The 17594-nt window shown below is 37.1% G+C and overlaps 1 protein-coding gene across 6 annotated transcripts in view; it reads left to right on the top strand.

Annotated features, from left to right (window-relative positions):
• Positions 1-1679: 1679 nt before the first annotated feature.
• The window catches only part of TRPM3 (transient receptor potential cation channel subfamily M member 3), a gene marked incomplete at both ends in the record, with an annotated part of 743026 nt that continues 727111 nt past the window's right edge, over positions 1680-17594 (top strand). For all 6 annotated transcript variants that reach the window (XM_084237419.1, XM_084237416.1, XM_084237432.1 and 3 more), the window contains one exon: positions 1680-1905. In XM_084237419.1, coding sequence (XP_084093545.1) covers positions 1723-1905 — 183 coding nt within the window. The remainder of the gene's footprint in view (positions 1906-17594) is intronic.

Raw genomic sequence — 17594 nt, 5'->3', positions numbered from 1 at the left:
TCTCATTAAATGGCATTGTGTGTTGCAAACATTGTTTAGCGTCTCATTTTATTTAATATGCGTGTGTGGTTTCTGGACACAGGGTTGTTTAAGAAAGGTAGGAAGTATACTTTGTGAGTCTATTTATTTACAATAACAGTATTAATATTAATGTAGCACTGCACACAGGTGCATAGCGGTGGGACTTGAGAGTTCTATATTCCTGTCCTATGAACTAGCCAATTCTAAAACTTCTGCTTAATCAGACTGACCTTTAATAACTCAGATTATGATTTTCAGAACACCCAAGACCAATTTTCCTATAAGATTTCTCATGCCCTTCTCTTCCCTTTTAATCCCTTTTCACCTTATCCTCCTGGGAGGACCTGGCATTATTTGAACAGGAGGGAGAATGCTCCATTACAGAAAGAAATGAAAATAAATCTGTTGCTATTGCAACAAATCAGCAACCAGATAGCCCTCTGCAACTAGGAGCGATTTTAGGCCTCTGCCCTTTAATAATGAGGAAGGTCATTGTTTCAGCTTTTGTAGATTTGTGGTGCCTCTAATGGCCCTCTCTTATCTGAACGCAGACATTCCTGAACTGGAAGACAGTGCATTCTGGTAGAATAACTGACACAAAGCTGATGAGGGACTACTGCCGACTCTGCTTCTAGCCAGCAGAAGGCAGATACATGAACCCAGAAGGAAGTGGAAGTGTCAAAGCATAAACAATACGAAGGAGCTCACATATCATATTCACTAATTAATGCTGTTCTACCCGTGCCCCAGGAATGAAAAAGGCTAAACTGAATACCCCATCTTACCCTAGATAGAAAACGAGTTGATTTAAAAAAGTATCAACCCATCCTTTCCAACAACTTTCCTCTGCCTTGTTCCCCTTGCACAGGTACTTTGAAAGCGCTTAATTGTCATCCAAGCAACAGGAATCACCTGGGGAAATTTTCACTCTTTCTATTCCCAGGCCTCAACCAGCACAACCAGGCCAATTAAATTAAACTCTGAGGACCATCAGCATTTTATATATATATATATATATATATATATATATATATATATATATATATATATATATATATAAGTAACCAGTGTGTAGCCAAGGCTGAGCATCAGTAGGCCTGTATGAGCAAGTATTAGAGGGAATTAACGTGGCGTCTAACAAGGAGGTGAAACTCTATTCTACCCAAGGATCCTTAAAACAACAATTGTTGCTGCAAAGTGGAGAAAGCGAAGAAAAAGGGAGGACAGAGTTGCATGCTTCCTGTCTTTCTCAAAGTCAATTGGAGTCTCCGGCCACCTGGTACGGGTAACCGAGGCTTGCACCTGCAGTTCGGGGTGGAGTGAGGTTGGTCTTGGGAGACTGGGCTGTGGAGAGACAGAAGGTAGCTACCCAGAAGCGCTCCAGTAGTCCCAGGCGTGGGCCGTGCGCCCCACCAGGAAAGACAGCGTCTGTGGGTGGAGAGCAATTTGGGGCGCAAAAGGAAGCTGGGTCGGGCGCAGGTGGCGCTAGCAGCCCCAGCCCACAATTTAGCCAATCACCGGCGCAAGCGCAGCCCGGTGGCGGCGGCGGTAACCGAGCGCCGGGCTCAGGCTGGATCCTGCGCAGGCAAAGGCGGCGCCAAAAGGGAGCTGCGAGCCGACTGGAGTGAAACCCGGCGCCCGGGGCAGCAGGCGAGCGCGTTCGGGGCCGGGTGTTCCCGGGCACAGCGAGGTGAACTTCTGATGGGGAAGAAGTGGAAGGATGCGGCGGAAATGGAGCGGGGCTGCTCGGACCGGGAGGAGAGCGCGGAGAGCCGCAGGCGCAGCCGGAGCGCCAGCCGGGGCAGGTTCGCCGAGTCGTGGAAAAGGTTAAGTTCCAAGCAGGGGTCCACCAAGCGCGCGGGGCTCCCCTCGCAGCAGACGCCGGTGAGTGGCGGGGCTTGGGGCGGGAGGGGGCGGAGACCCCTGGACCTGGACGCGCCGAGCCTTTCTTCCCTCCGCGCGCCGCTGGAGTCCTTTCCAAGGTGCTGAACTTGTGTTTTGTGGGGGGCTCGAGTGAGGGAACTTGTGGAGAGGTTTCTCAGGAAAGAAAGTGTCGGGGCTATGAGGAGGGGCAAGAAGGAATAACTTCCCTTTCTTCAGTCAAGGGAGGATCTCCTGGTGTCTCTGGTGTCGCTTTGCAAATGGAAAATATTTTCGAGAGGCGAGGGGCTCACTGTCAGATTTTAGAGTTTTGCAATTAACAGAGCGTGTGAGATGTTGTCGAGGGTGCTGTTGTGACTCATGTGTACGTCCCCAGGGTCTGTGCGGCGTGTTCAGAGGTGCTCAGCGTCGCTGAATGAGGGCGAGCTAGGAAGGGCATACCATCTTTCTACTCTTAACACTTGCTCTTTCCCCCCACCCCCAGCATGATCATTATCATAGCGTTTAATTGTTTGCAGAACGTCATTTGCATGCAGAGAACAGCAAGAATACCCCAGGTGCTTCCCAGCCCTACCCTTAACATACCCTGCGTTCAGAAAACAGTTTTCACGTGTATCAGCTCCTCTTCAGCGTCCTGTTAGTGCAGCGGAAGCACTCAAGTGAAATTAATATTGGCATTGTATGTGGTGTAGAGAATTGCACTTGATTAAAAACTTTAGCTGCATTTGTATTTTTTTTTCTCATTTAAATATTATCTGTTTCCTTCTGCCTGGAAGGAGAGAACTGTTCTAGAAGAGTGCAGAGCTCTCCTGTTGCTTCTAGGGAAGAAGGGCACACCACTTTCAACTTATGAAACATCATAACCCCAGTATGTGTGTGTGCGTGCTTATGTTTTATATCCAGAGGAGTTGACAGTTGTGGATGTTGCATAGTGATAAGAAATTGAATTAATTTAAAGAAAGGAAATACATAAGCATGTATCTCACAGCACGAATAATTGCTATCCTGCTCTATTTTTGAAGGGTGATCACTGAAGGATAACATTCCTTAAATTTAAACACTATGCAAACTTTTTTTTAGCAGAATGAAATATAAACACTTAATTTGTGTTATGTTTATATTATTTGCTTACTCACAAAACAAGTAGGAGAACATGTTTGTAAATTTGAAATACTTCCTGTAATAGTATGTTTTCTAAGTTTTTAATATAAATATGGATACAGAATACTTAAAATACAATTTATTTTATTTCTGGCATTGAAATATTTGCTTACAAATGTAGATTTGAAAATAATTTGGAAAGGGGACTGTCACATGTCATTCTGAAGTTAGATATTTCTGAAATAAGTCATGTAGCAAATATAAAATGGATAACTTCTGGTTTCTACCAATTATGGGCACAAGCATATGAGAATTGATTTTATTCCCTTTTTGATAGAAGATCAGTTTCATTTTGAGTAAGTTTTGCTGCCTTTTTGGTTATGCTCAACAGGTGTGTACAGAGTCTTTATCAGGAACACATAAAACCTTTGTATAACTCTAAGTTAGGTTAAATAGCTTGCAGGTTTGTTACCTAGAATAAAAATGTGTGTGAGAGGGCATAATTGGATACCATGACAACTAGAAGCCACCTGGAAAAGTAACCCTGTCCTCCTGTTTACTAAGCGTGATGATGGTGCTGGATTTCTCTGTAGTCTCATTAATTGAAATATTCATAATTTAGTTAAAACCAGTTATGGCAAAAACCTGTGCTTGATTTCCTATTGCTTGGGAAGTTTGAGATGGATTTTGTTCTAAAACTCAAACATTCGTAGACATGATTTAAATTATCAGAATTTTTTAAACAAAGGTAATGAGGGTTTGTAAATCTTGGAGCTGGGATGCGGTTTTACAACAAGGCTTGATTCCATTAGTTGTTAACAAAGACCTCGCACTTCGCACTTCGTTTGTAAGTGAGACAACCAACTTATTTATGCAAACAGGGGGGAGGGAATAATAATGCTTGCAGCAGATATGCTTATAAGTTTTTAATCTTCAAGGTAAGATTGTTTTCCCCCTGAAAGGTGAGTTGGTGCTATTTTCAACTTTCATTGTTTTTCATGTGAAAATTAACTTAATTATGAGATGAAAGGAAGTGATTAAAGCAGTTAATATGGTTAATGCTTTTTTAAAATTTATTCCTATGAATAAATAAGTCATTTGTATAGCCTTAGATCTTATTTGTTGCATTGTACTCAGAAATAATATGATATCCAGCTTTTAAAAATCATAGAGGATTTTACGTTTTTCCTTGCGGACAATATAGAAAAGTGTGGAAAATTGGTTGATAATAAATTTGTCATGGGAGCTTTCTTTAACCTTTCTTCTTTTTAGAATGTAAAATGGTTATGTAGTTGTTATTTGGCACTTGTGCACTCTTCCCTGCTTTAGTTAGTCTTGAAATTACTTCCAGTCAAAGTTATTCCCAGGAAACGATCAGTGCACATCTCTATCCCCAATGGGAGTTATTGCGTTATTTTTCACCTTTACTAAGAATGAATTGTGCATACATCATAATAGAACATGGGAGAGATTTTCTTCAGCCTGGAGAGGTCTGCCATTTTCTTGGTTATCCACAAGCACCTCTGTGATCTGTGCTATGGTGTTTTTGTGTGTGAAGTGTTGGGGAGGTTTGTTAGAATCAACCTTGGTAATTAGATTTTCTACTTACCACTAAGTATGTTGAATATGCGTAGAGGTTTTTAGACCTTTGGCTGGTCCCATGAATTTGATGTTACTAGTGTTACATTTCTGGTAATCACTTTGGTACTGAGAAATGGTCTCCCCATGTCCATAAGGACCCTATGTCCATGGCAGGTCCAGGCTAGAAAGTGTATTCTAGCCCCATCACAGTAATGTGGGTTCTGCTGCTATTTGGGCACCAGGTAAAAGCAGCACCACTCTGTGTGATAGCTAGAGGAAGGGGCAGCTGGTCTGAGTCCTAACAATGGCATTTAAAGGGTATATTTTCAAGTTTTGGCTCACAGTCATGGGTGTGTTTAACAAGTCAATCTTAGCTAATTTGAATAGATATTTTTTCATTTTTGTAATTCAAGAAATACTTTTATCCTCCCCCATTTTTAGTCTATCTGGTTGACAATTCAAGCTTTAATTCAGTAATCTATAATACTTATATTTCATAGCAAATAATTCTCAAAGCGAGCTAGGATTTAATCATATACAATCCTTGAAATTTGTTCCTCTCTGAGAGTGGGTTCTAGATTATTTTTTAAATCTGGAAACTTTTATGGTAAATGTACAGGAATTTTATAATAATGTTACAGTTGTATTAGTCTGACATTTATACATTTGATTTTACATGAAGTCCCTGTATATTATTTATATAATGGCTCTGTGGCATTGGTCAACAGGTTTGAAAGTAATTTAACATTTCTTTGCCTCCATTCTAAAATAATCTGGATTTCATTTTTCTCCTTGAAGTATTGTTCTTGTTATTCCTGTTATTTGTTGCCATTCTACCCATATAGAAATAATAGAAATCTATTGAAAGGTGATTCAGCAAGTGCCTTTTGCTGTTAGAAATATCAAATGTTTTCCCCAGCATGCATGTATCTTTTATTTTGAAAGATGACTTCCTCCTCTAGTCCCGCAACTCTTTAAAGGCTTGTTTTCAAATAGATGAAGATTTAATTTAATCTGGAAATAAGCTCTTATAAAAGGGAAAAAAGAAACAGTTCCGAGGGAGGGAAAAGATGGAGTTGTAATTAGAGCTGTTTTTCAACCTTAGATGGCATGCGTGCTTCCACTAATGCTATAATTACCCTATCAGCAGGTGCCAACCACAAAACATCACACCTTGTGCAGACAAGTGGGCAACTGAGAGTGTGTGGAAACAGCAGCAATTGTAGAGAAACAAAAGTAACTGCAAAATAGTCAAGTCTGGTTCAGCTGGTGACCACATTCTCTCTTCCCACTGCCATGAGATGCAGTGTGTGCATGGGGGAGTTCCATGAACAAGTCTGGTTCTGTTTCTGAGGTTAACTTGCCCCTTTCGGACCCAGTTGGGGAGTTTCATTTGTTCCTGTCTAAAGGTGGCTTGTTCAAGAGCTTATAACAAATGAGTCAAAGGCAGGGATAAAATCAGGAAAACTCATCTCCCAACCAGTTGCCCATCTGAGGATTGTGTGGCTGGTCGATCCCATGGTGGCTGTGGTAGAACAGGAGCAAGTTGGTGAAAAGAATCTGCGTTTCCTTTTTCAGTGCCTAATATGCTATTGCAGTGTCATTAAACCCTTAATAGTCTGTTCTTGTTACACAAAGGGCTCTTCTGGTGAAAGCAGAACAAATCCCCTGCAGTGCTAGTCCATTACTGAATAAACCATTTCTTGACAGGTTGATTTTTGTCTACCGCCTTTACTCATTGTGTTAAAAAAAAATAAAAGGGACCATGTCATATCACTCAGGAATACAGATACATTTTCCTGTTAATGTGATTTTTGTGATGGGGATAAACCATATCTGGTAATGGTCCATTTTGTTTAAGTATTTATGAAATGTTATCTTTTTTCTAGTACTTAATAGAGTAGTTAACAAGATTTTTCTCATCAATCATGGTTCACAAAAAACTATTTTCATCTTCTTTGAGGGTCATGAATATATTAGGTAGCAAATGAATCATTCAAATATTTGAAGTTTTGAGTAAGCTATCTTTGTATGGTGAAGGTTTTAATTGTTTTTCAATTATTTCCCGCCATTATGTATTAAGATCTTGAAAAACAATTGAATCATTAAAAATCATTTATAAATAGCAAAATATTGTATTTATTTGTTCTCACAAGCTGTAATGGTCTCTGCATTGGCTTTGCTTCTTATTTCTTTGATTTGCAAAGCCAAAGGAGGCCTGCTAAAGCAAAGTTGAAAGGATTCTAGAGAACAGTGTTTAATGGACATTTGTTCATATAACATTCATTGAGAACCTAGAATTGCAAGTACCATGGTAGGTACCTAACAACTTCCCATCCTCTTAGAATCAGAATACAATGGAACAAAGGTTAATATGGTGCCTCTTAAGGGAAGGTGATGGGGAGTTTAGATATGTCTTCCTGATCAGGATTGCTGATTCCTACAGAACAAAGGGGAAAAAAAAGAGTTGTTTGGATTTGGCAATTTGAAGAGGGTAATCATCCTTATTAGAGTCATTTTAATTGACTCAAGAAGGGTAGATGCCTGAATGCAGTGACTAGAAGGCAAACCAGGTGAGGCAGAGAAATAAAAAGAGGAACAAATACCTATGTAGCATTTACCAAGTTCCCAGAAACTCTCCTAAGCAAATCACAGATGTTTCTATTGCCAAACTTCAACTAAAATGTCAGTGACACAAAGAGATGGACCTTTGTTTTTCAATTTATCCCAACCAGCCCCCAAAGAGTGCCTGGTATACAGTAAGCACTCAGATATTATTCAGTGAATGAATTGGCCAATTAGTGAAACTAATAGTTTCTAATTATGAGGTAGATATTAGTTTCTTGGCTATAAAAGGAAAGAGACATACATAGAAGTAGATGAATCTTTTCCTTTTTTTAGATTGCTATGATTTGAGCATTTTTGCTTGTTGGGGGAAGAACCTGTTTTTGAAAAAGACGGTTTAAATAAATAGAAGGAAAGAATCGCAATGAAACTAGCCCATAGATTTGGAGATAGAATTTGATTTATGGGAGAGTCAAAGATACAGTTTTCCTCTTGTTAAATCCTAGTACTTTCCTTTTGTCTTACAAACTTGCCTGGTCAAATTGGATCTGATTATTCTTTTGCCTGTTTTACTTAATACCTATTTAGTCTATTAATGTTGGGGAATAATTTACAAGTTATGCACAAATACTTTTATGGAAATTTTCTTTTGGTAGTAACTGGAAACTGTTGAAATGTTACTTTGTATCTTTGATCTCTCCAACTACCTTAAGGCATATGGGAAATTTCTCAGATTTCAAAAAGGTGGGAATCACTGTTTAAGCAGTCCTGAAATAGTTACCTAAATTTAGATTTCAATGACAAGCTGCCAGTCCATGAGTTCAATGTTACGGGATTTCATATTTGTTAAAAATGCCTCTCTAGAATATCATTGCTTCAACCACAAAAAAAGTCACATAGGAAGGGGAACACACTCATGGTAATAACGAGCTAGGTTTTGTGCTCCCTCTAGGTTGATTGGGGAATGAAATTTGTAATGGTGAGATTAAGGAGACGAGACAGGGCTGTTTTTTTAATTAATATATCATTTTCTCATGGAAAAAATGGAAGTAAAGTTAGTTAACAACACTGTATATGATTTAGAGGTTTCACATCTCTTTCGACCACACCAAACTGACCACCAAGGCACTCGTCATCCTCCACCGTAGACTATGAACCCCCCTCCCCCTGTGTTTCCTTCTCTTTTCTGCCCCCTCTGATTGCTTCAGTTCTGCAGTCAGATTTCTAGGTTTATTTGGTTGAGTTCTGTCTATTCAATTTTTTTAGTTTATATTCCACATCTGAGTGAAGTTTGTCTTTCTCCTTACTTCACTTAGCATAACCCCTTCCAGTTCCATCCATGTTACTGCAAATGGCAAGATTTCGTCTTTTAAGGTTTAGTATTCCATTGAGTATCCCACATTTTCTTTATGACCTCATCTGACATAAAGCACTTAGGTTGTTTCATAATTTGCTGTTGTGAATAGTGATGCAATGAACATTAAAGTGCTTTATCCCTTCAACTTAGTGTTTTTGCTCTCTTTAGGTAGATGCCTAGGAGTGGAATTGCTGGATCTTATGTCAATCTACTTTTAATATTTTGAGAAACTTCTGTAGTGTTTTCCATGCAGGACCAGTCTACATTCCCATCAACAGTGTATGAGGCTTCCTTTTTCTCCACATGGGAGACCTGTATTGAATATGATTTCCCAAGAGGCTCATTTTGAGTGCAGGTCATCTCTGCTTTGGGAATTATATGTAAATCAGACTATATTTTAGAGAGTAGTAAGGTGTTTGTTTCTTCCATTTTCACTTTTTTTGTTCTATTTGTTTTTTACATTTTAATTTTTGATTTAAAAAATTAATATAAATTTCTTTATTGAAATAATACTGCATATAGTAGTATATGACTTTCAGATGTACATCGCTGAGAATCTGAATATGTATCTGTTGCTTTCTGTTCACCGCTAAAAGTCTAATTCTCTTCTTTACCTTGCCATTATCCCTTTCCTCCCTGATGTACCCATCCTCCTCCTGTGGTGGTTTTGAAATCAGCAGATCCAGATTGGAGTCCTGGTTCTGTCAATTATTAGTTAGATGGCTTTAAGCAAATTATATTTAAATGCCTCTTTTCTACCCACTTCCATCAGCAAATTTTCTTCCTGCACTGAGTTTAAGACTCACGTGTTTTTTTTTTTTTTTAGTTAAGAAAATGTTTATTTTTCTTTGAAGTTTATATATTAAAAGAATCAGCCTATTCATAACACATTAAGCCAAGGTTAGCAATTTCTCATGTCTTCTTTATATATATATTTTTAAAAAGCAAAATTTATATCTATAGCTAAAATATCTCTGTACCATTCTCTTGATTCCTTTCCCAAAGGTCAGAAATATTCTGAAATTCCAGTTCGCTTTTCTTATATAGGTTTTTTAAAAATAGTACACATTTATGTACTCATGATAATGTATAAGTAGTATGGTTCTGTGTGCCTAAAGTGTTCTACTGTTTCAATTTCCTTTTTTTCACCTAGTTTTTTTTTTTTTTAGATATATCAAGGGTGTTACATGTACATAATTACAAGGCATTACATTGAACATTATTTCAGTGTGTTTGTACCACAGGTAAGGTTTTCATTTTCCTGTTAGTGAAAATTTAGTTAGTGTATTTCCTTTTTTTTTGCTATTACAAACAATATTCAATTGATATTCTTATTTCTTTAATTTGTAAATAATTTTGATAATATATGAGCTTAGGAGCTAACCTTGCACTTTGAAAGGCTCAAGAGCTTCTCTAGAATTGTTTTGTACCAGACAAAGGTCAAGTTTGTTCCAAAACCTTACTTCTGGTCAAATTTGTAAGGGGCTGAAAGTGAGTAGTGCTGGCCTTCTTTTTTTAGATTATATTAACACTCAAGTCAGAAAGACTTGATTTCCAGTCTTACTCAAATCATTAACTGGTTTTGCAGCTTGATCTTTCTGTGTCTCCATTCCTTTACCATTAAATGTGGACAGGAATGCCTGGGTAAGAGGACACTAAGTGTATTGCTGAACATTCACTGTATTGCTGGGTGTAGCTAGTTCAGTGTCTATCAAGAATTCCTTACTAAATCAAAGCAGCCATCTAACTGTTGGTCTTACCTAGAGTAGTTACAAGAAATAGCAAAAGCAGGAATTTCCCTGCTTTTGTTGTTTAATTGACAGCAAGAAAGGGAAGGTAACAGACCTCTTGGGAGATGTCAGAAGACTGGCAACACGAAGTGGGCAAGGCCCAGTCTAGAAAGTTCCTGGCAGCCATCCTTCTATAGGAAGGAAGAATGCCACTCCCAGAGTGAGAGCCCCTGGTGACACTTGTCAAAATCTGGAGAAGCCTTCATGAGTAAGAGCATGATGTTCACAAGCATCTCAAATTGACTTAAATTTGGTGCCTATATTCATGCCACTTTTCAGAGGCATATTATCAAGACCACCTATGAATTTTGATTTAGGAGGACCTCTTGGTGCAGCTTGGTTTTTATCTCACCTTACCTTTTTGCACATCTGTTTATCAGTATCTTATCAACAAGTGGTTGCTTTTTAATTCATAACTTTAAATTGCTCTCTTTTAATTGCCCCACATTTCATCAGTCTGGGTGTTACAGTGTCTATACATATGACTACTTAATCAGACAGGATCATTGCAATATCAGTACGTGTAACAATCCAGACCCTCGAAATGTCCATTATTTTATATTTTTACTCAAGGCAAATTTGTTAACATTTTGGAAATAAAATGTAAAATCTGTTCCATCTTGAAATATAGGACACTCTTTGCTTGTGGTATTTATTCTGCTTCTTTTGAAACATTAAGGGAAATTACAAATTTTTTTCTGTCTTTTCTATTAGCTAAAATAATTTTAAAAATAGGAGTCTATATTAACTACTTTTTGCTTGCCTTGAGTTGTAGTTTGTGCAGTAAAGTCAAGATGATGCTTGAAAAGGATAGTTTATTAAACATTGAACAAGTAATGATAGGATAGTTTACTGTTATTTTGCTGTGAAAATTTAGATTTTAATTGGGTCACTGTGCTCAGTTAACTATCAGAAAATATTCATTGTGAGGCCAATTAAACTGTCATTATGAAAATATGTTAAAATACATTGTGGACTCAAAGTTTGTGCTTTTGGGATTTTAAAAAATTCTGATCATGATAATAGATTTCTACTGCTGTTTTAAGAAATGACCACAGACTTAGTGGCTTAAAGCAACATGAATTTGTCTTACAGTTCTATAGTTCAGAAATCAGACATGGGTTTCATTAGACTAAAAATCAAGGTGTTGATGGGCTGTGTTCCTTTTTTTGTGGTTTTTAGGGCTAAATCCATCTACCTACATTTTTTTTATGTTGTAAAAGACACCCATATTCTCCTGGCCCCTTTTGGTAGCTTCTAGAACAGCAAAGCTCTTTTCATTGACTTTGCTTCCATCCTGCATTGTTTTGTCTGACCCTCTCTTTCTCTGTGTTCCCCAGTTAAGAACTCTAATGATTATATTGGACTCACTTGGACAATCCAGAAGAATCTCTTCATTTTGTGTTCAGATAATTAGCCTTAATTCCACCTGGAACTTTAAATTCTCTTTGCCATGTAAAGTAACATACTCTCAGGTTCTGGGGATTAGGATATGTGCCTTTTTGGGAGGCCATTATTTTGCCTGCCATCATAGGCACTAAGATTTGTTTGATCTGTTCAACTTTTATTAGACAAAGTTGTGAAGATGGAAGTGAAATTTCTCTAATGGGCATTTAAATCCATGATGAGTATTTATCTTCTTGGAATAAGGTTTTGTTGGCAAACAAAGGAACAAAATAGACTAGGACTCACTGTACTTTTTTTTCCTCTTCCCTTAACTCCCAGCCTAAAGTGCTGTAATTTTCCAGTAAAAATGCATGTATTTAAGGTGTCTAGTTTGATGTTTTGATATCGAGTGCCAACTATATAAATATGCAGATTCCACGTTCATGGACTCATCACTGTAGATTAAAAATATATTCTAGGGCCTCCCCTGGTGGCGCAGCAGTTGAGCGCTGGGTTGCAAGGCTGCCTGCAGCCTCTGCAGTGCCATTTCGATCCCCAGCCACTGGCAAGGGTCCCCCCCCCACACACAAAAATTCTAAATAGTTATGTCTCTGGTGCTTGCATCTGCACTGAACATGTATAGGCATTTTTTTTCATCCTGTAAGCAATACAGTATACCAACTATTTACATAGAATTTTCACTGTATTAGGTGTTGTAAATAATCTTTTTTTTTTTAAAGATTTATTTATTTATTTATACAAGCACTGGGTACAGTCAGAAGCACAGGAGGGTGAGAGAATTCACCAGAGCCAGAACGGGGAGCAGAGCAGGCAGAAGGACCGAAGCACACTGCTGAGGGGAGCAGCGGGCGGCAGGAGAGGCCTGCGCGCCATGTGGGACCCTCCTCCAGTGGCCGGGGAGCAGCCGGGAATTGAACCGGCGCTGCAGAGGCTGCAGGCAGCTTTGCAACCCAGTGCTCAACCGCTGCGCCACCGGGGAGGCCCATTGTAAATAATCTTGATGTGAATTAAAGTCTATAGGAGGAAGTGCAAAGATTATATGCAACTACTATGCAATTGTATGTCAGGACATATACAAGATACTCTCAGCAAATTCAAATATACAATACAGTATTGTTAACTATGGTCGCCATGATGCACATTTGGCCTCTAGAATTTATTCATACTGCAAGTTACACTCTTTTTTTTTAAATATATTTCATTTTTTGAGGGTTGAATTCATAATGATGACTGTAGAGGTGGAAATTGCCATTCCTACCAATGATAATGAGCAGATTTGGGTATATATATATATATATATATATATGTATGTATATGTATGTTTTGACATACATTTTAATAAACCTCCACTCTGTACATGATGAAGCCTTAGATGCTAGAGGAGAAAGAAATGTAAAAAAGACTTCTGGAAGATATGTATATGATGGTGGGAGGAATGAAGCTATAATTTGGCATATGACACACACACACATATATGTATATTAGGTGTATAGTTAGCAATGTAAATATTCACAATATATTAAAATCTTAATTGTATTGTTAGTCTGCTAAAAGGCTTGGTAAAACTGGTCAAATGAGTGAAAAATCAATTGGTTGGACCCATGAACATTCAAGTGATGAAATTTTTAGTTTTTGAATCCCTGAATTGAATCTGTACATGGAAATTGTTTTGGATGTTGTGATTTAGTGTTTTCTACATAGATGTCAGAAAAAGTAATTTTGTAGATATTAGTAATTTTATAGATATTATTTTGTAGTTGTTGTTTTGTAGTAGATATTTTATCTATTCTTAATCAGTGAAAATAACTGAACTTGTAATTTTGAATTACAATACTTTTTGAATTGGGCGCTTACTTCTTACTATTTTTTCCTGTTATTTGAGGAAACCTGAATTTTATGTTTTAACAGGAAGGAAGTGTCAATAATTAGCACCAAATGTGAACATAGCAACAGAGTTTTCAAAAATGCTGCGGTCAAATAGGTGAGAGGTTGGAAGTCTCTTTTAAAAAAATGTGCCTGCTTCAAAGAAGTATGGCTTTGTAAAGAAATGTGGAAATTTCTGACCTGAAACACCATTTGGTGTATACTGGATATATAACTGAAGTAGTATGCCAAAGGAAGTATCACATCCTTAAAGTAATTGATAATAATTTTCTGGAGTAATTCATGTGATTAACTAAGCTATACCAAATTACACAATGAATCATTAAACTATAAAACTTCAGGGAAGTAGCAAGTAGATTATTTTCCTTAAAACACATGTCATAGAAGATAAAAGACATTCTATGGTGAAGTTGAGAAATTTTCAAGGTGCATGAGACTCTAAATTGGGAAAGAAGGGAGTTATGTAGTGAAAGGTACTCAAATCAGAAGATTCTGTCTGCCTATCAAAAATCAGAGAGAGAAGGGAGGGTCAGAAGAGGGAAGCATTTGCAGCAGGTAGGTTATGAATCAGGTTATGAATCTACAGCAATCATTTGTACATCTGAGGACTGAAATTCCCATGTGTTTACTTGAAATTCCAGCATGGGTTAAGAATTAGGAGAAAATAAATATATACATTTGTAGATATAAAACTGATAGAGACAATGTGGTAGTTGGCTATAAAAACTCAGATTCTGCGACTGGTTATTAGTGGCTGCAAAGAAATACCAATGAAGCAAGGAACAGGACTAGGAAAGTGGGAAATTAGATTCATAGCAAGGCAAAAGGGCCAAAATGAAGACAAAAGATCTGGATAGTGATTCAAGACAGAAATGTTTTCCTATATCATTCCCACTTAAGGGTTTTACTGTGATGATGATGATTACACTTGTATAGTGATTAAATTTAAGGTAATTGGTAAGGAAACTGTTCATTGTTTTTCATTTTTTTTTGTCTTCAAAAAGTCTGTCATAGAAAAAGCCCTTTAGGAATTACTGAGAGGAAGTAGCAGCCATTTATTGTCATCAATTCGCTGTCCAGTGAGGATGCTAATTTCAGAATAAGATCTTTTCCCATTTGCTTTGACTTTTTGTCATAATCATCCCATTAAATAGACACATTTAAATGGAAAGATAAACTTTAAAATTGTTTTATTTTCATCAGAATTATCAGTAGTCATTTTGTGGGAAATAAATATGAGATTTTATGCATTTCAGAGTATTAGATACACTAGCACTAAATGAAATTAGTTTCCTTTAAATGATAAACAATAATGATTCAAATTACTAGAGCCTAGCACAAGGTGGAAGTGATTTGGGTTACAGCTAGAAGAAGAGCTTATTGTTGAAAAGGTTCATCAAGTTATTGGATGTAACTATAGAATGCTGTGGTTACAGTAACTAAAGCAAGAGCTTAATTTACGTTATGAAGACTAAATACTCCAAATGAATAGACAAGAAAAAATGTGAATGCACGAGGAACTAATGGTAAGTAATGGCTAAGTCATACTATGTCATTACCCATTAATGGGTATATTTAGGGAAGGGAAATCATTTTTTTTAACTATACCATACCTTGTATAACTGGTCTCATTAGGCTCACTAATGGAGATAGATAACCAGGCTGGTATGATAACATCACTGTCCTGTATTGATCTGAGTTGTGAGGTAATTTACAGGATATTGCATTACCACAAAGGTTGTGAATCATACACACTGGAAAATTTCTGGAAGACTGGGCATTATTAATGTTCTTCATCCTGAGGAAAATGTCTGATTGACAAATATTACCTTAGATGTATGTAGAATACAATCTACTCCTTTGGTTTAGGGTTTTATTCAGGTAAAGAGCATACTTTTTCATTAATGTGTCCCCAATTCTTGCCCAGTGCCTAGAATGTTGTGGAAACTCTTAGGTGTTTAATATCTGGGGAAAGAAAAGATGAGGAGAAGAAAATGGGCATCATTTGGGCATTGCCACATACCAGGCACTTTTGGTGACTTCTTATGTCATCTCCATTTCATTCCTAGGTTGGTTTTATTAGGATGCCCAAAATGCAGATAAAGAAACTAAACTTTGGAGAAGTAAATTCAGGTTTAGCCAAGGTAGTTGGGAAATAGTAGAAATAGAATTCAACTGTAACCATTCTTTCATTCCCCACCCCGCCCCCACTCTTCTGCTTACTGGTAAATTAGGGATAAGATGATTTAAAGAACATAAATAATGTTTATGTACCTCTTTCCCCTCACAAAGGTGATTTGTTCTTGGAGGTGAGTTATAGGTCACTATGATAGTGGATTAAGTCAGGGGAGTACTAAATAATGAAAGCAATGAAACTGCATTCTTAATAGTCCGGCAAACAAGCTTCATTCCAGGAATAAATTAGTGAATGAAAAAAGGATAAACATGATTATTTGTAATTGATGTCATGTCTCTTACAGCTTTTGAGAGAGAATAGGAGAATATACAGCACAATAATAGTTACATAATCTTAAGACTTTATTTCCTTTATCATTTTCATTGTGTTAATATTTTACATAACCTTTTAAGTTATGAATTAACTGGTTATTTCATTTATACAATGTCAATCAAAACCAGATCTAGAAAATTTTAAATCCATTGAGTGAAATGTGACTAAAAAACCTTTAAGTAGGTTCTGTGTGTGTGTGTGTGTGTGTGTGTATGAGAGAGAGAGAGAGAGAGAGAGAGAGAGAGAGAGAGATTTACTATTAGAAAAATGTGACAAGTAAGAGACAAATAAGAGCCTTTATTCAGAGTTTAATTTGGGATAGTAATTATGTTGGTTTGTCTTGAGGTCAGAATAGAGTCAGGAAAATATGCTGTATCTTCAGTATCTTCAATTACATCAAATGGAAATTGGTGTCTATAACAATGACACTCAGGCATGATATTGTACTCAGACATAAGAGAAAGATGCATTTATGTTCTGTTCTTTCCACTTACTCTAAGGGAAGAACTGCATTAAGATCAGGAAGAATGATGTTCAATAACAATGGGTGAAAGAAAATTAGTTAATGATTAACCAGAAAAATCACTTAAAGCATTATAAGCACTCCTTTTAAATCTTGCTCGGTGCACACATAAGAAGTATACGCCTATTTCTTTCCCACGATGTATGTTTAAAATCTAATTAGGACTTTTACCACAAATCTAAATAATGACTGTAACATGGAAGGATTTCCATTATATACTTCTAGTCTCTGGGAGGTGTGGATGACCGTGATAATGGGGACGTAAGGGACAGAAGCAATGTGCTTTCCTCTTGTTATGAGAAAGGAGAGAAAATGTTCAGCATTTTGTTAGAATTTCTTTTTTTTTTATTTACAAAGGCTTTGTATTTTATACATGCTGTCTCATTCAGCTCACACAATCCCTAATTAGCTCAGTGTCATTTCCATTTTTGTCAAGTTCTAGTTCTCTTGGAGCTTATATTCTAGTGAGGGCCAACAGAAGGTACGCAAACAAGCAAGTAAATGTACAATAAAATATCTGGTGATTATAAGTACTGGGGGGAAAAATCAAGCAAGACAGAGAGGTTAGAAAATGAGAGGGGCATTATTTTTGTTGGTAGGAAAACCGGTCAAAATGGTGTTGTTAGTCTGACGTCAGTATGAAGTGTATCAAGCTGTGGAGATACCTAGGGGAAAAACGTTCCAGGTAGAGTAATTCTCCCTTTCCTTTTTTTCTTCCCCATTACTTTCCTGATATATAAAGCAAAGATTGACAGATGATCTATCAGGGAAAAAAAAAAAGATTCGTTTTGTCCCTCTGGAGAATATAAAAATTTATGAGGAATGAGTTGGAGCTGCTGGTGAGGATTTACTTTTAGTCAAAATATTTTCATGCTGCATTTCCGCCAGTGCAAAAAGGTATTCAAACTACAAAGCACAGTCAAAATTTGTTAAATATGAGTAAATAGTTTTTAATACCAATGAGTTACAATCTTT

This window comes from Talpa europaea (genome assembly GCF_964194135.1).
Source record: "Talpa europaea genome assembly, chromosome: 7".
In the NCBI taxonomy this organism is placed as follows: domain Eukaryota; kingdom Metazoa; phylum Chordata; class Mammalia; order Eulipotyphla; family Talpidae; genus Talpa; species Talpa europaea.
Note: the sequence above shows the minus strand (reverse complement) of the source record. Positions and strands in the feature narration are given on the sequence as shown.